Source organism: Hemiscyllium ocellatum, chromosome 32 (genome assembly GCF_020745735.1).
Source record: "Hemiscyllium ocellatum isolate sHemOce1 chromosome 32, sHemOce1.pat.X.cur, whole genome shotgun sequence".
Lineage (NCBI taxonomy): Eukaryota > Metazoa > Chordata > Chondrichthyes > Orectolobiformes > Hemiscylliidae > Hemiscyllium > Hemiscyllium ocellatum.
In genome coordinates, this window is record NC_083432.1 from 14,777,247 (window position 1) to 14,797,319 (window position 20,073).

Consider the following 20,073-nt stretch of genomic DNA (forward strand, 5'->3'; position numbering starts at 1 on the left):
ATGAGGGGCAAATATTGTTTAGGACACCTTCTGGAACAGCATTCGGGATAATTTTACACGCAGTCACTGCTCCTGTGGCAGTTAAAGGGTTAAGTGATATTATAATAAGCCTCCCATGTTTGGAAAGCGTTGTGTGTTATGACTGGTGCTCCTGGAAGGAGGCGGGGTGTGTCAGAACGCAAGAAAAAAACAGTTTCAGTGAGGAAGGCGTAGATGCAGCAAGAGAGATAGAGAGAGGGGAGAAAAAACGCCGGTATCCGGTGGAACCGTGAGGCGGTGGGAGCCCTGAAGCCCCTCTCCTTTTGTGCTCTGAGCCTGACTGAGAGCGAGAGGCTGGCCCCAACTCCCGCAACATGCAGCCTGGAAAACAGCCGCCCGTGTAGAGGGAGAGCGACTGGGGAAACGCTCTCCCAGGACCGGGGCATCCAGACCCTCCCTGGACCAGCACGAGGAGGAGGACTGGTTCCTATAAACCAGGGGCAAGGGAGAGAGGAGACGGGGCTGGGGGCTTGTACTGAGTCCGCACAGTTCCTAGAAGAAGGGGAAAGGTCCAATTTCGTCGCCTTTTGGACAAACCGGTGAATCTGCCATTTTACTGCAGTGTGTGTGTGTGTGAGACACATCGCCATTAATCTCGGTGCTGCAGATTTCCAAAAAGAAAATCAGTGGGAGTGGACACATTCGTTTTAAAAACCTGGGCTTTCCGAACGCTGTAGATGATTTGGATTAATCCCCGATTTTTAAAAGAAAAATTGGTCGCATTGGGAAAATAACCAAGAGACTGCACATCTGCAAGGCGGCTCCCCGACGCAGTGAGACCTCACCAGCATCTGCAGTATCTATCCCCCAGCACCAGAGGCTGGGCACTGATAGCTCCGGATAGCCCCCAGTCCCAGAGGCTGGGCACTGATAGCTCCGGATAGCCCCCAGTCCCAGAGGCTGGGCACTGATAGCTCCGGATAGCCCCCAGTCCCAGAGGCTGGGCACTGATAGCTCCGGATAGCCCCCAGTCCCAGAGGCTGGGCACTGATAGCTCCGGATAGCCCCCAGTCCCAGAGGCTGGGCACTGATAGCTCCGGATAGCCCCCAGTCCCAGAGGCTGGGCACTGATAGCTCCGGATAGCCCCCAGTCCCAGAGGCTGAGCAGTTCCCCCAGCCCACCCCCTCAGGGCAGCCGTGAGTACCAGCACAATGGGTACCGTGCTGTCTCTGTCCCCTAGCTACAGGAAGGCGGCTCTGTTTGAGGATGGCTCGGCCACAGTGGGCCAGTACACGGCCGTGCAGAACAGCAAGAACTGCAAGGAGAAGAACCTCAAGCGGCAGTCCCTCATCTCGGTGCTGCCCTGGAAGCGCATCGTGGCCGCCTCGGCCAAGAAGAAGAGTTCCAAGAAGGTCAACCCCAACAGCTACCAGAGCAACGTGACCCACCTCAACAACGAGAACCTGAAGAAGTCTCTGTCCTGCGCCAACCTGTCCACCTTCGCCCAGCCGCCGCCGGCCCAGCGCCTCAACCAGGGCTCGAAGGGAGCGTCGACCCCCAAGAAGAGCCCCAGACTCGGCTCTGCGACGTCCCCCAAGAGGGTGATAGTGCAGGCGTCCACCAGCGAGCTGCTCAAGTGCCTGGGCGAGTTCCTGTGCCGCCGCTGTTACCGCCTGAAGCACCTGTCTCCCAGCGAGCCGGTGCTCTGGCTCCGGAGTGTGGACCGCTCGCTGCTCCTGCAGGGCTGGCAGGACCAAGGGTTCGTGGCCCCGGCCAACGTGGTCTTTGTTTACATGCTGTGCCGAGACGTGATCTCCCCGGAGCTCGCCAGCGAGCACGAACTGCAGGCCAGCCTCCTCACCTGCCTCTACCTGTCCTACTCCTATATGGGCAACGAGATCTCCTACCCGCTCAAGCCCTTCCTGGTGGAGAGCTGCAAGGAGGCGTTCTGGGACCGCTGCCTCAGCATCATCGACGCCATGAGCGCGAAGATGCTGCAAATCAACGCGGATCCCCACTTCTTCACCCAGGTCTTCGCCGACCTCAAAAACGAATGCAACCAGGACGACAGTGGACGGATGCTCATAGGCTTGGACCGGTGACTGAGGTCCCCCCCACCCCCCTCCCTTCTTTCCTTCCCATTCCTCTCCCCCCCCCCCCCCCCCCTTGGCTGCATCACTGTCTCTGAGACACAGACACATAAAATCTCGAGAATCGATTAGAACCTAACCGATACCTCGACTGACTTGAGTGTGCATCATTTTCCTTTACTCTATGTATGTATGTGCGTGTGTGTGCGTGTGTCAGGGGGGTTCTAGTCCGAAAGGGATTTATTTCCATGCTGCTAAAAAAAAGTGTTTTAGAACAAATTTAAAACCCGTCCTGGATAAACGGCACGTTTTTTTAAAAAATCTTCTTTAAATTGCTACAGTGGTATTGTGCATGTAAAGTATCCCTGTGTCCCTGAGACTGATATTAGAACTGACTGTACAACAATTTAAAAAAACACCAAGGAAAACACTTGAGTATTGGGATAGTTCTTTTTTCCATTCAATGTTTTGAAGAAGTATTTATCGACATCAAGACGAGGGGAAATATATATATACTTTTTTTCTGTCGTTTTGGGATGCACGTGACTTCTGTTTCTCTGAAATCAGAACCTACTAAGGATGTGCCATTTTCACACGGAAGTCTGTCTGAGAGACTTCAGTTGTACATTTTGAAAGTGCTAATATTATGAAAATGTTTCCCAGTGCAATTTGTTATTTAAGGAAAAAAAATCTCTGTTGACCAAATGGTGTTATTTGTTGTATGTGTGTAGGGTGTATGTATGTGTGTGTCTGGGTGAAATTGAGAATATTGGTGTCACAATGCTGTGAACAGCGGTGGCTGTATTTTATGTTAATGTTTTTTTTTAATTTCTATTTATTTTTGTACTGTGATGAATAAATGCACTGATCATTCACGACTGATTGAGCCTGATTGAGAGTTTTATTTCAAGTAACAAATGTGAAATTTTATCTCAGAATGGAGCTTGACTTGATTAGTGGCAGTGGTAAACAACCCCACTTCCCAGTATATCTTAATTTATAGTTTAACTCTGCAATAAATTGACGTATTTTTATTCTAAGGCAATAAAACATCCTCATCATTTTTGCTATCACCTAGTTTATTCATCATTAATCCACCCAACAGCTGTTGTATACTTACCTGCATGCATATAAAATTCACATTGTCAGAAGTCTTAAAAAGTCATTTGCAACTTTAATGTTTTTCTTCATATCTGTGCCTGAAATTTTGAATTACTGTTAAATCTCATATTGAACCACTGGCAGGTTTCCTCTACATAGATGTTACACACATGTCCAATTATCTTAGAAATAATGTTGATATAGAAATGAATATTAAGTTCCCTTTGAATTAATGACTTCTTCATTTTACATGGTCTAACCCCTGCTCCCCCCCCCCAACAAATTTCCTGTGATTCCTGTAGTCCTTGACTGTTTAGATTTGATAGGCAATATATGACAACAATAACCTACTACAGCAGTTTTATGAAAGATCAATCCTACGAGAAGTTTAGGTAGCTTGTATTAATCTGAACTCATCTTCAACTGCAATTCATGCGTTCTGAGAGGTCAGTTCTCTCTATCCAACAGGGAGTCAGAAATCAAATGCTGACAAGGCTACTTTTAAAACAAGGTCATCGTCTGCTTTTAAAACAGGCAAATGCACAGAAAATTATGACAAGTACTTGGCAATGCTACAGCATGTTATCAATTCTTCCCATGTCTACTATGACACTTGAATTTAACAGAATATTATTTTTCCATTTGCCTGTAGCTTGAGAGATAAGAAATTGACAATATGTATTTTTTGAATGATCTAAGCTTTTGAAGAACTTGAAGTATTTAAATACATGATAACTTACCCATGCCCATTGATAATATTTTTTGTGTATGGGAGGGAGAGTTGGCTTTATGTAAACACCTAGTGGCAAGAGAATGCAACTACAATGTGACAGGTGGCGCATCAGAAATGTTGACCCAATAACATATGTAAATCTGAAAACATCCTAAGGCTCTTTTCAGGGGCATTACAAAGCAGTATTGGGCATTGCATTTTACAATGTTGCTGTAGGAGGATGAAGAGAGATTCTGACAACACAAATAAGGCATTTCCTTTAAATTTTAGTGTATAGATACATGTGAATACAGTTTATTTGCTTGGTACCTCGAAGACTCAAGAGTTTATATCTGGTCAAAATTAATGGAATGAAAGTGTTCCCTTTGTATGAAATGAACCAACCTTGAGTTTTGGGAGGTAATGGATTTCCAGCATCAATATCATCCCCCAGCTTGTAGCAGACACATGATTAGTTCGTGTGGAGAATTGGAAAACATTACAAAGTTACAGGAGAATGTCTCTTATGAGGGTAGGACTAGCTATATTATGGCAATAGGGAATGCTAGAATGGGCTTGAAAAGGTAAATTATACTGTTAATGTATTCCAATGAGGACATTCACCTAAAGCCAGTAGTGTATTAGCAAAAGCAGAAATAAAACTAATTAAAAAGAAATGAATTGTTTGCTTATTCATTTAAATTTTTATACTGAAAGTTTAAAGAAAATCTTGAATTACTCATCAGGTCACGCAACATGTGCAGAATAAGAAAGCAGGGACAGAGACTTTAAATGCTCATTGACAATTTAAGGCAGAGTTCTCTCATCAGAGTTTGCAAATATTTTAGATTTTGCCTTATGAAGTTATAATGACTACATTTCAAAAGTTATTCATTGGCTGTAAAGTGCTTTTGAATGAAATAAAAAAATAGTTGAAAATGCAAGTCCTTTTTCTGTATTAAGGAAAAGAAAGGAGGTGGAAAATATTACCTACTCTTACTCCAATAATCCTTATCCAGTCAAGATTAGATTGGAGCTGAATGTAATATGCCTTCCACTTAAAAACTGAATAGATTACAAATCCTGTGACATCATAGAATGCCTACTGTGTGGAAGCAGGCCATTCAGCCCTTCAAGTCTACATCAACCCTCTGAAGAGCATTGCAAAGCCACTCCCAATCCTTGTAACCCCAGATTTCCCAAGGCTAATCTGCCTAGCCTGCACATCTTTGGACACTATGGGCAATTCAATATGGCCAATCCAGCTAACCTGCACATTTTTAGACTATGGGAGGAAACTGGAGCACCTGCAGGAAACCCACACAGTCACCAGGAGAATGTGTAAACTCCACACACCCAAGGCTGAAATTGAACCCTGGTCCCAGTGCTATGAGACAACAGTATTAACTATTGAACCACTGTGCTGGCATTGTCTAGGTGGAACCTTAACCCCAAGCTTGAAACCCCATTTGCTGCAAAGTTGAGGTAAATATGGGCACCTATGACTTAGATAGAAAGGGGAATGAAGTCCTGAAAGCAGATCTGAGCAGAGTAGGAAGGAGATTGAAAAACATAACCTCTAAAGCATTGATCTCAGGTTTATTTGCAGTCACACATATGTGATGTGCATTGAAATGAAAGAATTGAATGATTGAACATGTGGCTAGAGAACTGGTATTAGGAGGAAGGCAACTGATTTCTGAGGTATAGGGACCTGTCTGGAGCAGGTTGGACTTGGGCAAGATGGATAGGCTCAATTTAGCCTATCAACAACTAGATTCACTTGTGCTGTAGGTGACGGTTTAACCTTGAGTGACAGCGAAATGGAAACCTGAGGACAAGCTCAAATTTGAGGGAAGCAAAACTGGTAAAAGGAAGTAGGAATTAGATTAGATTAGATTACTTACAGTGTGGAAACAGGCCCTTCGGCCCAACAAGTCCACACCGACCCGCCGAAGCGCAACCCACCCATACCCCTACATTTACCCCTTACCTAACACTACGGGCAATTTAGCATGGCCAATTCACCTGACCCGCACATCTTTGGACTGTGGGAGGAAACCGGAGCACCCAGAGGAAACCCACGCAGACACAGGGAGAACGTGCAAACTCCACACAGTCAGTCGCCTGAGGTGGGAATTGAACCCAGGTCCCTGGCGCTGTGAGGCAGCAGTGCTAACCACTGTGCCACTGTGCCGCCCAAATGTTGAAAGCAAAAATAGGAGGCGGACAAAGTATTTGCAAGGACCAAAAAGAATGTGAATAGAGAATAAGGTTATAAAAGCAGAATTAAAGAGCTCTGTGTGAGTGCATGTAGCACTTGCAAAATGGTTTGAATGCAGAAATGGGTCAGATATAATTACCATTGTATTATACTATTATATCACTATTAGAGATGGTGAGGATGTCAAGATTGGGAACTGAATGTACAAACATGTTTGGCATGTGAGTGGCATTAGCAAAAAGGAAAAGGAGGTGAGATAGCATTCTTAAAAAGAGAGAAGACCAGGAATTTAATAAGAGAGGATCTTAGATCAAAGGATCAACATGTAAATCTTGTCTGGTTGGGGCTAAACATAGCAAGGAAGAGCAAACATGGTTGGAAATACTTATGCTGAAAAATGTGTTGCCGGAAAAGCACAGCAGATCAGGCAACATCCAAGGAGCCCGAAACATCAATTCTTCTGCTCCTTGGATGCTGCCTGATCTGATCCCAGCATCTGCAGTCCTCACTTTCTCCTTGGAAATTACTTATGGGCTAGCAAACTGTTGTAATGTTGGGCACCACATAAATTAGGAAATTAGAGATACATGTTTGAGCTATCGGGAGAGGCTCAACAGGCTGGATTATTTTCCCTGGAGTTTCGGAGGCCGATGGGTGACCTTATAGAAATTTGCAAAATCGTATAAGACGTGGATAGGATGAATAGTCAAGGTCTTTTCCACAGGTTAAGGATGTCCAAAGGCACAGGTTCATGGTGAAAGGAGCAAAATATAAAAGGGGCCTAAGGGGCAACATTTTCATGCAGAACGTAGTGCGTGTATGGAATGAACTGCCAGAGGAAGTGTGGGGGCAGGTATAGTTAACATCTAAAAGGCAGCTAGATGGTTATATGAATAAGAAGGGTTTAAAGGGATACAGGCCAAATGCCAGCAAATGGGACTAAATTGATTTAGGATGTCTGGTTAGCATGGATGACTCGGACTGAAGGGTCAGTTTCTGTGCTGTACATCTCTATGACTCTATGTAACATGAGTAATAAAATGATAGTAGGTACTTCAACTTACACATAGTCTGGATTAAACAAATCAGTACTAATTCTGTGGGAGGATGATTTCCTTCCCTCTTTGTGGGATGGGTTTCTGGAGCAATGTATTGAGAGGCCAACCAGGGACTGGATTGTTTGTATTAGGGTGGTGTAATGAGAAAGTGCTCATGAGTAATCTTGCCATAAGGGGCCTTCTGGAAATAAGGACCATAAGATGATAGAAATTTACATTGACTTAAATGCAATATAGTTCATTCTGAAGCCGGGTTTTTCAATTTGAGTAAAGGAAATTAAGGTATGGGGTGAAGCTGATATTGATAGATTCAGCAGAGAAACAAATAGATTTAACAGTGGACAGGCAATGGCTGGTATTTAGAGTAACACCATGTTGTCTACCACTGATATAGATTGTTCTAAGTCACGTACACCCAAGGGGAAAGATGAGTTAACTAAGTTGATGAAAGAAGCTAAAGATTGCATTAAATTAAAGGAAGTGTCTTGTAAGGACAATAAATGACTGTTAAGCTTGGAAACTGGAGACACTTGAGAACCCAGTGTTGGAGGATCAAAAAACTGGTTAATAAAAAGGAAGAGAGAATACAAAGGTAAGTTAGTGAAGAACATAAATGTGGCCAGTAAAAGCTTCTTTAGGTTTTTGAAGGAAAGAGATTAATTCAGACAATGGGGCCCATTAAAGTTGGAGACAGGCGCATGAATAGTGGAGAATAGGAATTTCTGGAGAAACTGACAGAAGAAGCTGCAGAAAATCTCCAGAAATGGTAGATGACTAAAAGTCTAGTGAAATGGAGGAAATAAAATGATGTAGTATTAGTAAAGAAGACTTACTTAAAAAGTTAATTGTATTGAATTTTGACAAACTCCCTGGACCAGATAAACTTCATCACAGAATGTTGAAACAGGTGGCTAGAGAGATAAAGGATACATTGGTGGTTAGGGGCTGTAATGATATTGGGGTAGATAGTAGTGTGTAGAGTTGAGGTTACAGTTAGATAAACCATGATCTTATTAACTGACAGAGCAGGTGTGAGGGGCCAAATGGCCTACCCAGCTCCTAACTACAATGTTTGTATCTTTCAAAATTCAGCAAGGATTCCTGGAGATGGGTAAGCAGCAAATATAACCCCACTCATAGGGAAAATGTAAGGATTTATTATAAAGGATCGGATAGCTCAACATTTAGTAAAAAATTATAAGGTTGGGCTGAGTCAATGAAAAAGAGATCATGTTTGACATTCTTTTTTGAGGATTTATTTGTTAATAGAGCACCAGCAAATGTGCACTTTGATTTTTAGAAGGTTTTGGTAAGAACCCATAATGGATGTTAGTAAATAAAAGTAGAGCATGTAAGATTGCAGCAAATGTATTAGATAGAGAATTAGTAAGCAGAGGCAAAAAGCAGAGAACAAGGAATAAGTGGATCATTCTCAGGATAACAGGCTGTTTCTAGTGGAATACTGCAAGATCCACAACTGTTTGCAACCTACATCAATAATTTAGATTGTAAAATTTTCACATTTGCTGTTGACGCTAAACTATGTATGAATGTAAAGTGTGAGGTGGGTGCAAGAACATTTTGAGAGAACTTGAACAGGACAAAGTGAGTGAGCTAGAACGTGGCAGATGGAATTCAATGGAAATCTGTGTGAAATTATTCACTTTGTTAGAAAAAAATGGAAAGGCAGAATAGTGAGAATTGGAACTGCAGGTGTCAAAGGATGTCTTTGTTTAGAATAAAGAACAAAGAAAATTACAGCACAGGAATAGGCCCTTTGGCTCTCCAAGCCTGCACCATTCCAGGTCCTCTATTCAAACCTGTTGCTTATTTTCTAAGGATCTGTATCCCTTTGCTCCCTACCCATTCATGTATCTGTCTAGATACATCTTAAATGATGCTATTGTGCCCGCCTCTACCACCTCTGCTGGCAACACATTCCAGGCACCCACCACTGTCTGCGTAAAGAACTTTCCATGCATATCTCCCCTAAACTATTCCTCTCTCACTTTGAACTTGTGACCCCTAGTAATTGAATCTCCTACTCTTGGAAAAAGCTTCTTGCTATCCACCCAGTCTATACGTCTCATGATTTTGTAGACCTCAATCTTGTTCCCCCTCCACCTTTGTCTTTCTAATGAAAATAATCCTAATCCACTCAACCTCTCTTCATAGCTAGCGCTCTCCATACCAGGCAACATCCTAATGAACCTCCTCTGCACCGTCTCCAAAGCATCCACACCCTTTTGGTAATGTAGCGACCAGAACTGTGCACAGTATTCCAAATGCGGCCGAACCAAAGTCTTATACAATTGTAACATGATCTGCCAACTTTTGTACTCAATACCGCATCCAATGAAGGAAAGCACGCTATATGCCTTCTTGACCACTCTACTGACCTGCGTGGCCATCTTCAGGGAACAATGAACCTGAACACCCAGATCTCACTGTACATTAGTTTTCCCCAGAACTTTTCCATTTACTGTATAATTCACTATTGAATTGGACTTTTCAAAACGCATCACCTCACATTTGCCCAGATTGAATCTCATCTGCCATTTCTCTGCTCAATTCTCCAATCTATTCAGCTGTATTCTCTGACAGTCCCCTTCACGATCTGCTACTCCACCAATCTTAGTATCATCTGCAAACTTGCCGACCACCTATACCTTCCTCCCAATCATTTATATATATTGCAACAACAATGATCCCAGCGCGGATCCCTGTGGAACACCACTGGTCACAAGTCTCCATTTTGAGAAACTCCCTTCCACTACTACTCTTTGTCTCCTGTTGCCCAGCCAGTTCTTTATCCATTTCTGGAGTGACTAAAAATGAGCAAACAATGAGGAAGGAAAATGATCTTTAATACAAGGCGATTTCAGTATGGGAGTAAAGATGTCTTGCTGCACAGAGCATTGGTGAGATCGCACTTAGAGTATTCAATATGGTTTTGGACTCCTCATCTAAAGTGGCAGAGAGTACAATGGAGGTTTACCATTTTAAACTCTGTGATGTTGGAATTGTGTAATGAAGAGACTGGATCTGTATCCCCCCAGAGTTTTGAAAAATGCAGGACAACCTCCTTGAACTGTGCAAAATTCTTAGAAAGTGTGACATTTGGCAGTCAATAAGATGGTTGAGTGTAGAACCAAGAGCTATCATGAAAGGACCAGGAGAAGCCCATTTAAGACTGAAATGAGGTGGAATTGCTTCATTCAGGGGCAGGTGAATCTTTGGAGGTCTCAACTCCAGAGTTAAAAATCACACACCACTAGATTATAGTCCAACAGGTTTAATTGGAAGCACACTAGCTTTCAGAGCATCGCTCCTTCATCAGGTGGTAGATCAACTCCAGAGGACTGTGTAAAACTCAGTCATTAAGTATGTTACTCTTATTTTAGCTAAATTCTTTAGATTTGTTTTGGAGGGATTGGAAAACGTGTTTTCTCACCATACCTTACCAAACCTATTTCCTTACATCCTTACCCCATCCCTATGGCACCCTTCTCACCCAATTCTAGTCACATACTACCATTCAACATTCCCAGAACAATTAGTCACTGCTGGGATATCCCAGTATTGAGTGGCATTCCTGGCACTGATGCCATCTTGTGCACCTGGGTAAGCACGCTCAGTCCAGAGCTGCCCTGCATGGTGACTGGCATTTGCCCCAGACATGGCAGACAGAGGATATTGGTTCTTTGTTTTGTGTGCAGGGACCTGGAAGCCCTACTAAATGGGGTGATACAGAATGTCCTCTTCATGCAGGACCTGCCAAGGAGGCCATGTTACCAGATTATGCCAATCTGGATCAAGGCTGCTGCCCTGGGATTAGTGCAGGATTTGAGTATCACCTGCAGCATTTTCCTTTGCTGTCTGTCAACCCCAACTCCCAACACAATTAACCTTGCGTGCCTTCTGTGCTGTCTGCTCAGTTGCTTAGCACACTTCCTACTTGCATCAAAAATGCAACCATTTTCATCTCCCTTAAGAACTGCCTCTCTCTCATTCCAGGAGGAAAACAGCTAACATTAGGGAAAAAAAGAGTTGGGCAAGTGGTGAGACGCCTTGACATAAAGCTCCTGATTCCTTTTCAAGGATCAGGCCCTGATTCTGACTACCCCGAGCGGCTGATTGACTGTGTCCAAGCTCCTGGAATGGTATTGGAGGCTACCTTTGATTTACTGAGCCAGAATATCCTGACTGAATTTATCTCTATTGACTGGCCTGAGGACTGCTGACAACCATAACAAGCCTCCTGGCTTGTTATGTATTAAACAGCGCAGCTTGGCATTTCTGGCTGAGGAGCAAAGTGCATAAAGGCAAGGCTTGGCATCGATGCTTTGAGCATCCACGTAAGCTAAGAATGAATGAGAGTGCTATGACAGTGAGCAATCAGCTTGGAGATGTAACCTGGTTCAGTTCAGGAGCTGGATGTGTGTTCCTGAATGCACAGTGTCCTTGCTGCAGTATAACAATCAGAGTTACTGCTTCACTCTGTGTTTCTGAAGTGCCAAAACATACTGTAAGTGGATCAGAGATGTACCATGAGGGTTCTTGGAGGCTGGCACATTCAGGTGCCAATGTCCATGGCATACGGTGCATGTGGCCAGTGCCCATGGAGCGTACCCCTAGATGTTGGTGCCTACTGTCCAGCAGAGATCTTCTTTGGAGCAAGTGATGAGCTAAAGTCACCAGATAGTGGCACTGACCTTCATGTTGAGAATTTTTGGCATCTAGTAGTGGGTGGTAAGATAGGAAGTTTCATATTAATGAGACAAGATGTGTAGTTAATAAGATCATTAACAAGCAATAATTCCCTTGAATAGGCAACTCTGCTGTCTTGTGAGAATCCCAATTTGACACCCAAAGCTGACCTAAAAAATGCAACGAGTTGACCCTCACATTGAGATTGGCCTCACTGGACTTCTAACAGGTATCTACCACATTTATCATCATAATCCATGCTGTTCAGGCACCTAAAAGAGCCCACTTCTTAATGATATCAAGGGATGTGGAGTTAACACGGAAAAGTGTAAGGACGTAGAAAATGAGCCGTGGTGGGATTAATGAGCAGAGCAGGATTGATGGGCTGAATGGCCTACTGTTGTTGTGATCTTCCTCAATCCACAGATTAGAGCAGCAGACATTAAGCGGAGTCAAACAGAGATTGATTTTGTTTGTCTTCAGCAAGTCTCACACCACATCATAGTGACCCTACGCACATTGCATGATTAAAAATATTTCCATGTTAACTGGCTGGTGTGAAAATGAAAGAATACATCCAAAAATATTCTTCTTTCCTGATTCTATTTCAAAGGGGATTGCACCACACAAAGCTTGGAATCTTTCCTGTTGTAATATTTCAGTGTTGTAAATAGAAATATAGAAAATAAGTTCATGTACAGGCCATTCAGCCTTTCAAACCTATTCCATCATTCAATACGATTATGGCTGATCTTTCAACTCCATGTCTGCTTTCTCCCCATGCCTCTTGATCCCTTCAGCCCCAAGAAACAAATCTAATTTATTCTTGAAAACATTCAATGTTTTGTCCTCAAATGGTGTAATTGTGACATAATTCCACTGGCTCACCAGTCTCTAAGTGAAGAAATGTCTCCTCATCCCAGTCCTAAATGGCTTATCCCATGGCCTTAAATTGTGAACTGATGGGTGTCCTTTGGAAAACTCTTACTTTTGTGTCAAATTACTAGTTATAACCAAATGCAAACATAAAATGTTGGAAAGCCACAGCAGATCTGTGCCTGCATTTATAAAGACAAAGTGGTCTTAAGATAGTCTTAACTGACATGAGAAAAGGGAGGGAAAACAAGTAGAACTCAGGAGTTTGGAATGCAGGTTAATGGTTAAGTGGCCAACGTTTGGTGAAGATAAAGTAAAGATAATCTTAGCAGGAGAACAAATAAACAGGCCAGAGAATGGTGCATAACAAAAACAGGGAAGAGTTGTAAACCTATGCTACATGTCAAATTATTTTATTACACAGAACGATTAACTGCTTTCGGAAGTAATTTTACAGGTGTATAGAATTTAGACTGTATTACAAATTCGCACTGTGTTTCGAATTCTGCATGTTGAGGCTTTCCTTATCAGGAGGCTTATGATAGATTGGAGGGGTGGGTGAGGGGCGTATGGGGGTGAAGCTGAAGGAGGTTCATGCGGACTGTCAAAGAGCAAGTAGGAGTTAAGGAGATGCTGAGGTAGCCTATTCCATAGGCAACAATGTGGGGTTGGAGTGAGGGTGAAGAGGGATCATACATACTTCTCAGCATGTCCCAAACAACAGTTGTAAATTGTGTGTCAAGGGAATTGGACAGGTAGCTGAAAGTGTATTGGGAAAAAAGAGGGGAATTAGACAAATTGGATGGATCTTCCAAAAAGCCAGCACATGCATGATTGACTAAATCACTTCATTTTATGATGTGGAATCCTACAGTACGTAGTTTGAATAGTAAATTCCAACTACAGTGTTCAACAGATGCTGGTTGTGTCGTAACAGTGTACTACTTTGAACAAAAGTTATGCTTGACATCTACAAATCTTGCAATAAACGAATCAAGAATGGGTGACCCAAGGTGGTTGATGGAGCACTACCAAACTGCAGAGTGACAGATGATTGGGAAACCAATTTAATCTCCCTCTATGCTCCTGAATTGCTGATCTCAGCCATACTGCTATTGCTGGCTCCAAGCCCAGATACGTCACCACTGAGGACGGGAAATATAGATAGGCTGCTCTGCAAGATTGCTTGGAAACCAATGAGGAATGATATTGTCATCAGTCTTGGTTTCTTTAGCTGTACGTGGTGTCTGGACAAGGAATAAAAGAAGAATAAAACTCAGGAAACGATAACCATTTCCCCACTCAATGAGTGCTTTGTAGGTGATGTTCCTGTCCATTCATGTTTTTGAAAACATTCTATGGGGTTCGTAATACTTAAAGACTCGTAACAGATTTTGGGCTGATATTAGTAATTTTGTACAGACTAGACATTGGACCAAATACTTGCATTTCTGTAGCACCTATATTGCAGTGCTCAGCAAAATATACATATACTTTTTTAAAAGTGTTATCACAAGTGGATAATTACAGCACAACATTTCATACCATTTCATAACATGACATTTCTACTTGGATTATAAAGTGACCATATTAGTAATCTATATAGATTGTGGTGTGATTTCAGAGCTGGTTCAGTGTCAATTACAGTGTGATATTGCTCACCATGTTATTACAATATTCCATTCTGCATCCTTTCCAATACTACAATGTCAGGATTCATTCGAGCTGTTGTATGAAATCACTGACAGCTGTTTCTTGTTTACAGCTGGTGTTGTTCCTTGACTGTACCAATATAAGGAAAGGACAGGAACATTGATTTTAATAACTCTATTGTGCTTTTTTGAAGTTGTTTATAGGATTAAATTTAAACCAGGCTAGTTTTCATCTAAGCAAAACGCTGAGTTCAGCATATGTAAAGAATATGCTGTCTTTTTCTCCTTTGTGCAATGCTCTATTGTCATTCTGACAACTCAAAGCAGTATTTCAAAAAAAAAGAGTAATTCATGTGGAAAGCCAAAAGATATTTAAAGATGAGTTATTGATGCTGCTAAGACCGATAAGAGTTAGTTGCCTCATGATTACCATGTGATAAGCCAGATTGTCTTATGAGCAAAGGCCAGCCAGTTAGATCTGTATACTTTGGAGTTTAAAGGAATCAGAGGTGGCTTAATTAAAACATTAAAGATCCTGAGAGGACATGAATGGATGGATATCTAAAGGATGTTTCTTTTTGTATGTGAATCTACAACTAAAGTGGGGGTGGGTGCTGGGGCATCATAGTTTAAAAATAAGGGTGTAACCATTTAAAACCAAGATTAGGAAACATTTTTTCATCAGAGGGTGATGAGTCATTGGAATTCCCTTCCTCAAAAGGCAGTGGATGCAGAATCTGTCAATATTTTTAAGGTAGAGATAGGTAACTTCTAGGTAACCTTGTACAAGGGGACAACATTTACAGCACAGTACAGGTCTTTCAACTTTTGATATTGCGCCAAACTGTGGAACCAACCTGAAGCCCAACTAACCTTCACTATTCCATTATCATCCATATGTCTGTCCAATGACCATTTAAATGCCCTTGAAGTTGGCGAGTCTACTACTGTTGCAGGCTGTATGTTCCACGCCCCTATGACACTCTGAGTAAAGAAACTACCTCTGACATCTGTCCTATATCTACCACCCCTCAATTTAAAGCTACGTTCCCTCATGCTAGCCATCACAATCTGAAGAAAAGGACCTTCACTGTCCACCTCATCTAATTCTCTTGTGTCTCTATTAAGTCATGTCTTAATATTCTTTCTAATGAAAACAGCCTCAAGTCCCTCTGCCTTTCCTCATAAGATCTTCTCTCCATACCAGGCAACATTCTAGTAAATCTCCTTTGAACCCTTTCCAAAGCTTCCACATCCTTCCTATAATACGGCGACCAGAACTGTACACAGTACTCCAAGTGCGGCCTCAGCTGCAGCATGACCTCATGACTCCGAAACTCAATCCCTCTACCAATAAAAGCTAACACACCATATGTCTTCTTAACAACCCTATCAACCTAGGTGGCAACCTTCAGAGATTGATGCACATGGACATCAAGATCTCTCTGCTCATCCATACTACCAAGAAATTTACCATTAGCCCAGTACTTTGTTTTCCTATTACTCCTTCCAAAGTGAATCACCTCACATTTTTGCACATTAAACTCCATTTGCCACCTCTCAGCCTAGCTCTGTAGCTTATCTATGTCCCTCTGTAATCTGCAACATCCTTCGGCACTGTCTACAACTCCACCGATTTTAGAGTCATCTGCAAATTTACTAACGCATTCTTCTACGCCCTCATCCAGGTCATTTATAAAAATGACAAACAACTGTAGCCCCAAAACAGATCCTTGCGGTATACCACTATTAAATGAATTCCAGGATGAACATTTCCCATCAACCACCACCCTCTGTCTTCTTACAGCAAACCGATTTCTGATCCAAATTGCTTAATCATCCTCAATTCATGCCTCTGTATTTTTTTACAATAGCTTACCATGGGGAACCTCATCAAAGGCTTTACTGAAATCCATATACACCCCATCAACTGTTTTACCCACATCCACCTGTTTGGTCACCTTCTCAAAGAACTCAATAAGGTTTGTAAGGCATGGCCTACCCTTCACAAAATCATGTTGACTATCTCTAATCAAATTATTCCTTTTGTAGATGGTTGTAAAACCTATCTCATATAATCCTTTCCAACATTTTACCCACAACCTAAGTAAGGCTTACTGGTCTATAATTACCAAGGTTGTCTCTGCTCCCCTCCTTGAACAAGGGGACAACATTTGCTATCCTCCAGTCTTTTGGCATTATTCCTGTACAGAATGATGACATAAAGGTCAAAGCCAAAGCCTCTGCAATCTTCTCCCTGGCTTCCCAGAAAATCCTAAGATAAATCCTATTCAGCCCAGGAGACTTATCTATTTTCACACTTTGTGCTACCACTTCCTCCTTATGAACCTCAATTCCATCTAGTGTAATAGCCTCTATCTCAGTATTCTCCTCGACAACATTGTCTTTTTCCTATGTGAATACTGATGAAAAATATTAATTTAGAGCCTCTCCTATCTCTTCAGACTCCGCGCACAACTTCCCACTCCTGTCCTTGATTGACCCTGATCTTACTCTAGTCATTCTATTTTTTTCCTGACATACCTATAGTACGCTTTAGGGTTTTCCTTGATCCTACCTGCTAAAGACCTCTCATGTCCCCTCTGGATTTTCTTAGCTCTCTCTTTAGGTCCTTCCTGGCTAACTTGTATCATTCAAGAGCCCTGGCTGAGCCTTCACACCTCATCTTTACATCAGCCTCCTCCTTCCTCTTGACAACAGATTCAACTTCTTTAGTAAACCACGGCTCCCTCGCTCAACCACTTCCTCCCTGCCTGACAGGCACATACATATTAAGGACACGCGGTAGCTGTTCCTTGAACAAGCTCCACATTTCAATTGTGCCCATCCCCTGCAGTTTTCTTCCCCATCCTGAGCATCCTAAATCTTGCCGAATCAACCCATAATTGCCCCAGCTATAACTCTTGCCCTCTGGTGTATACCTATCCTTTTCCATCGCTAAAGTAAACATAATTGAATTCTGGTCACAATCACCAAAGTGTTCACTTATCTCCAAATTCACCTTGTGGCTGGGTTCATTACTCAGTACCAAATCCAATGTGGGCTCACCCTTTGTTGGCCTGTCTACATACTGTGTCAGGAAACCCTCCTGCACACATTGGACAAAACCTGACCCATCTAAAGTATTTAAACTATAGCATTTCCAGTCAATATTGGGAAAGTTAAAGACCCCATAACAACTACCCTGTTACTCACGCTCCTATCCAGAATCACCTTTGCTATCCTTTTCTCTACATCTCTGGGAGTTTTCAGAGGCCTATAGAAAACTCCCAACAGGGTGACCTCTGCATTCCTGTTTCTAACCTCAGCCCATACTACCTCAGTAGACGAGTCCTCATCAAATGTCCTTTCTGCCACCATAATACTGTCCTGGACTAACGTTGCAACACCTCCCCTTCTTTTATCATCTTACTGAAACATCTAAACTGCAAAACCTGCAACAACCATTCCTTTCCCTGCTCTATTCATGTCAACGAAATGGTCACAACATCAAAGTCCCAGGTTACCAACCCATGCTGCAAGTTCAAGAGTGGTGAATAGAATCAGATGAGCCATGGTCTTATTGATGGTGGAGCTGAATGGCCTAGTTTTGTTTCTGATTCACATGCTCATGCGTGGAAGAAAGTATTGCTGTTCCAAACTGAAGATCTTGAAACTCCATCCAAAGCTGGGGCTCATTCCTCGGAAGTTGCAGTTTATCGGCAAATTGGCATTGGCACCTATGACCCTGAAGTAAACGATGGGTGGGGGGTGGGGGGGGGGGGGTGGTGTTGACCAAGAAGAATGGGATGGGACCAAGCACGGAGATCACAAGGAAAAGAGGGGAAAGTGACAGTGAAGCAAGTAATCGGCTAGGTAGGACCAATCCAGTCAAGAATAAAGAACATAGAAAATTACAGAACAGGAATAGGCCCTTCAGCCCGACAAGCCTGCACTGATCCAAATTCTCTATCTAAACGTGATGCCTATTTTCTAAGGATCTGTATCCCTCTGCTGCCTGCCCATTCATGCATCTGTCTAGATACATCTTAAATGACGCTATTGTTGTTGCCCCTACCACTTCCGCTGGTAACGCGTTCCAGACCCCAGCACTGTCTGTGTAAAGAACTTTCCATGCATATCTTCCCTAAACCATTCCCCTCTCACTTTGAACTCGTGACCCCTAGTAATTGAGTTCTCTACTCTGGGAAAAAAGCTTCTTGCTATCCACCCAGTCTATACCTCTCATGATTTTGTAAACCTCAATCAGGTACCCCCCTCAACCTCCATCTTTCTAATGAAAATAATCATAAACTTCTCAATCTCTCTTCATAGCTAGCACCCTCCATAGCAAGCAACATCCTGGTGAACTTCCTCAGTACCTTTTCCAAAGCACCACGGCCTTTTGGTAATGTGGCGACCAAAACTGTATGCAGCATTCCAAATGTATCCGAACCAAAGTCTTATACAACTGTAACAACTGCCAATTCTTGTACTCAGTATCCCGTCCGATGAAGGAAAACATGCCATAAGCCTTCTTGACCATTCTATCGACCTGCTTTGCCACCTTCAGGGTACAATGGATCTGAACACCCATTTCTCTCTGTACATCAATTTTCCCCAGGGCTTTTCCATTTACGGTCATGAATTGGATCTTCCAAAATGCATCACCTTGCACCTGCCCAACACTCCAATCTATCAATAGTCTGCTGCATTCTCTGACAGTACCCTTCACTATCTGTTACTCCTATGGAATCCCACTGCTCACAGTTCTCCATTTTGAGAAACTCCCTTCCACTACTACTCTCTGTCTCCTGCGGCTCAGCCAGTTCTCTGTCCATCTAGCTAGTACACCCTGGACTCTATGTGACTTCACTTTCACCATCATCCTACCATGGGAAACCTTATCAACTGCCTTACTGAAGTCCATGTGTATGAAATCTACAGCTCTTTCCTCATCATCAAAGAGTAGTTGCAGGGATTGTGGACTTAAAGAGGGTTCAAATCAGCAAGATGCTCTATATTTGCAGATATGAAAAGGGACTCATTTCTATTTCATGTATGAGACTGCTGTGACCTTTACCAATTTGATGGGTAATTCACTCCTGATAGCTACATCAGAGGGTGAGGATACTCTTAGCTGAGAAATACTTCATGGCCAAATTCTAGGTGAAAGTGAATGAGCCACCCCTGGATGTTAAAGGTGAGACATTCTGCATGGCTTTGTGTTTTCTCCAGGTTGTAAGAGCCAAATTTACGTATCCATTTGAAATAATCTCTGTACCAGAAAAGTCAGAAACTTGAATATATTTTTTTGAAGCAGACAAATACACAGCCTTTCAACCTATGGGGTTACTGGACATCTACAGAAGTATATTCGGGCCATCACATAACTCACTGCTCAAACATGTCCATAAATTGTTCACAATTCAGCATCTGATACAGGGGGAACATTAGATTGGCAAGTGCTGGAAGCAGTGCAACACAGATGGGCAAACCACAACAAGATAGCAATGTTAACGATGGAGATAACTTCACAATAAGATTACCATACCATGCTGATAATTGCAATGTCATAATGGATACAAAAATGCCACCATGTGACTTTACTGAGGCAATTGTTTAGGGGATTAGATAGATTAGATTACTACAGTGTGGAAACAGGCCCTT

At 42.6% G+C, this 20,073-nt stretch overlaps 1 protein-coding gene across 1 annotated transcript; it reads left to right on the top strand.

The window, feature by feature from the left end:
• The first annotated feature begins 210 nt into the window (after nt 1-210).
• On the top strand, nt 211-2,926 carry LOC132830794 (cyclin-dependent kinase 5 activator 1-like). Its single transcript, XM_060848646.1, has one exon. It carries the CDS (start codon nt 1,192-1,194, stop codon nt 2,080-2,082), a length of 891 nt encoding a protein of 296 aa, XP_060704629.1. The 5' UTR covers nt 211-1,191; the 3' UTR covers nt 2,083-2,926.
• The last annotated feature ends 17,147 nt before the right edge of the window (nt 2,927-20,073 follow it).

Bases quoted from the DNA above. Each gene is read 5' to 3' on its own strand.
- LOC132830794 (XM_060848646.1), top strand. From the start codon at position 1,192: ATGGGTACCGTGCTGTCTCTGTCCCCTAGCTACAGGAAGGCGGCTCTG.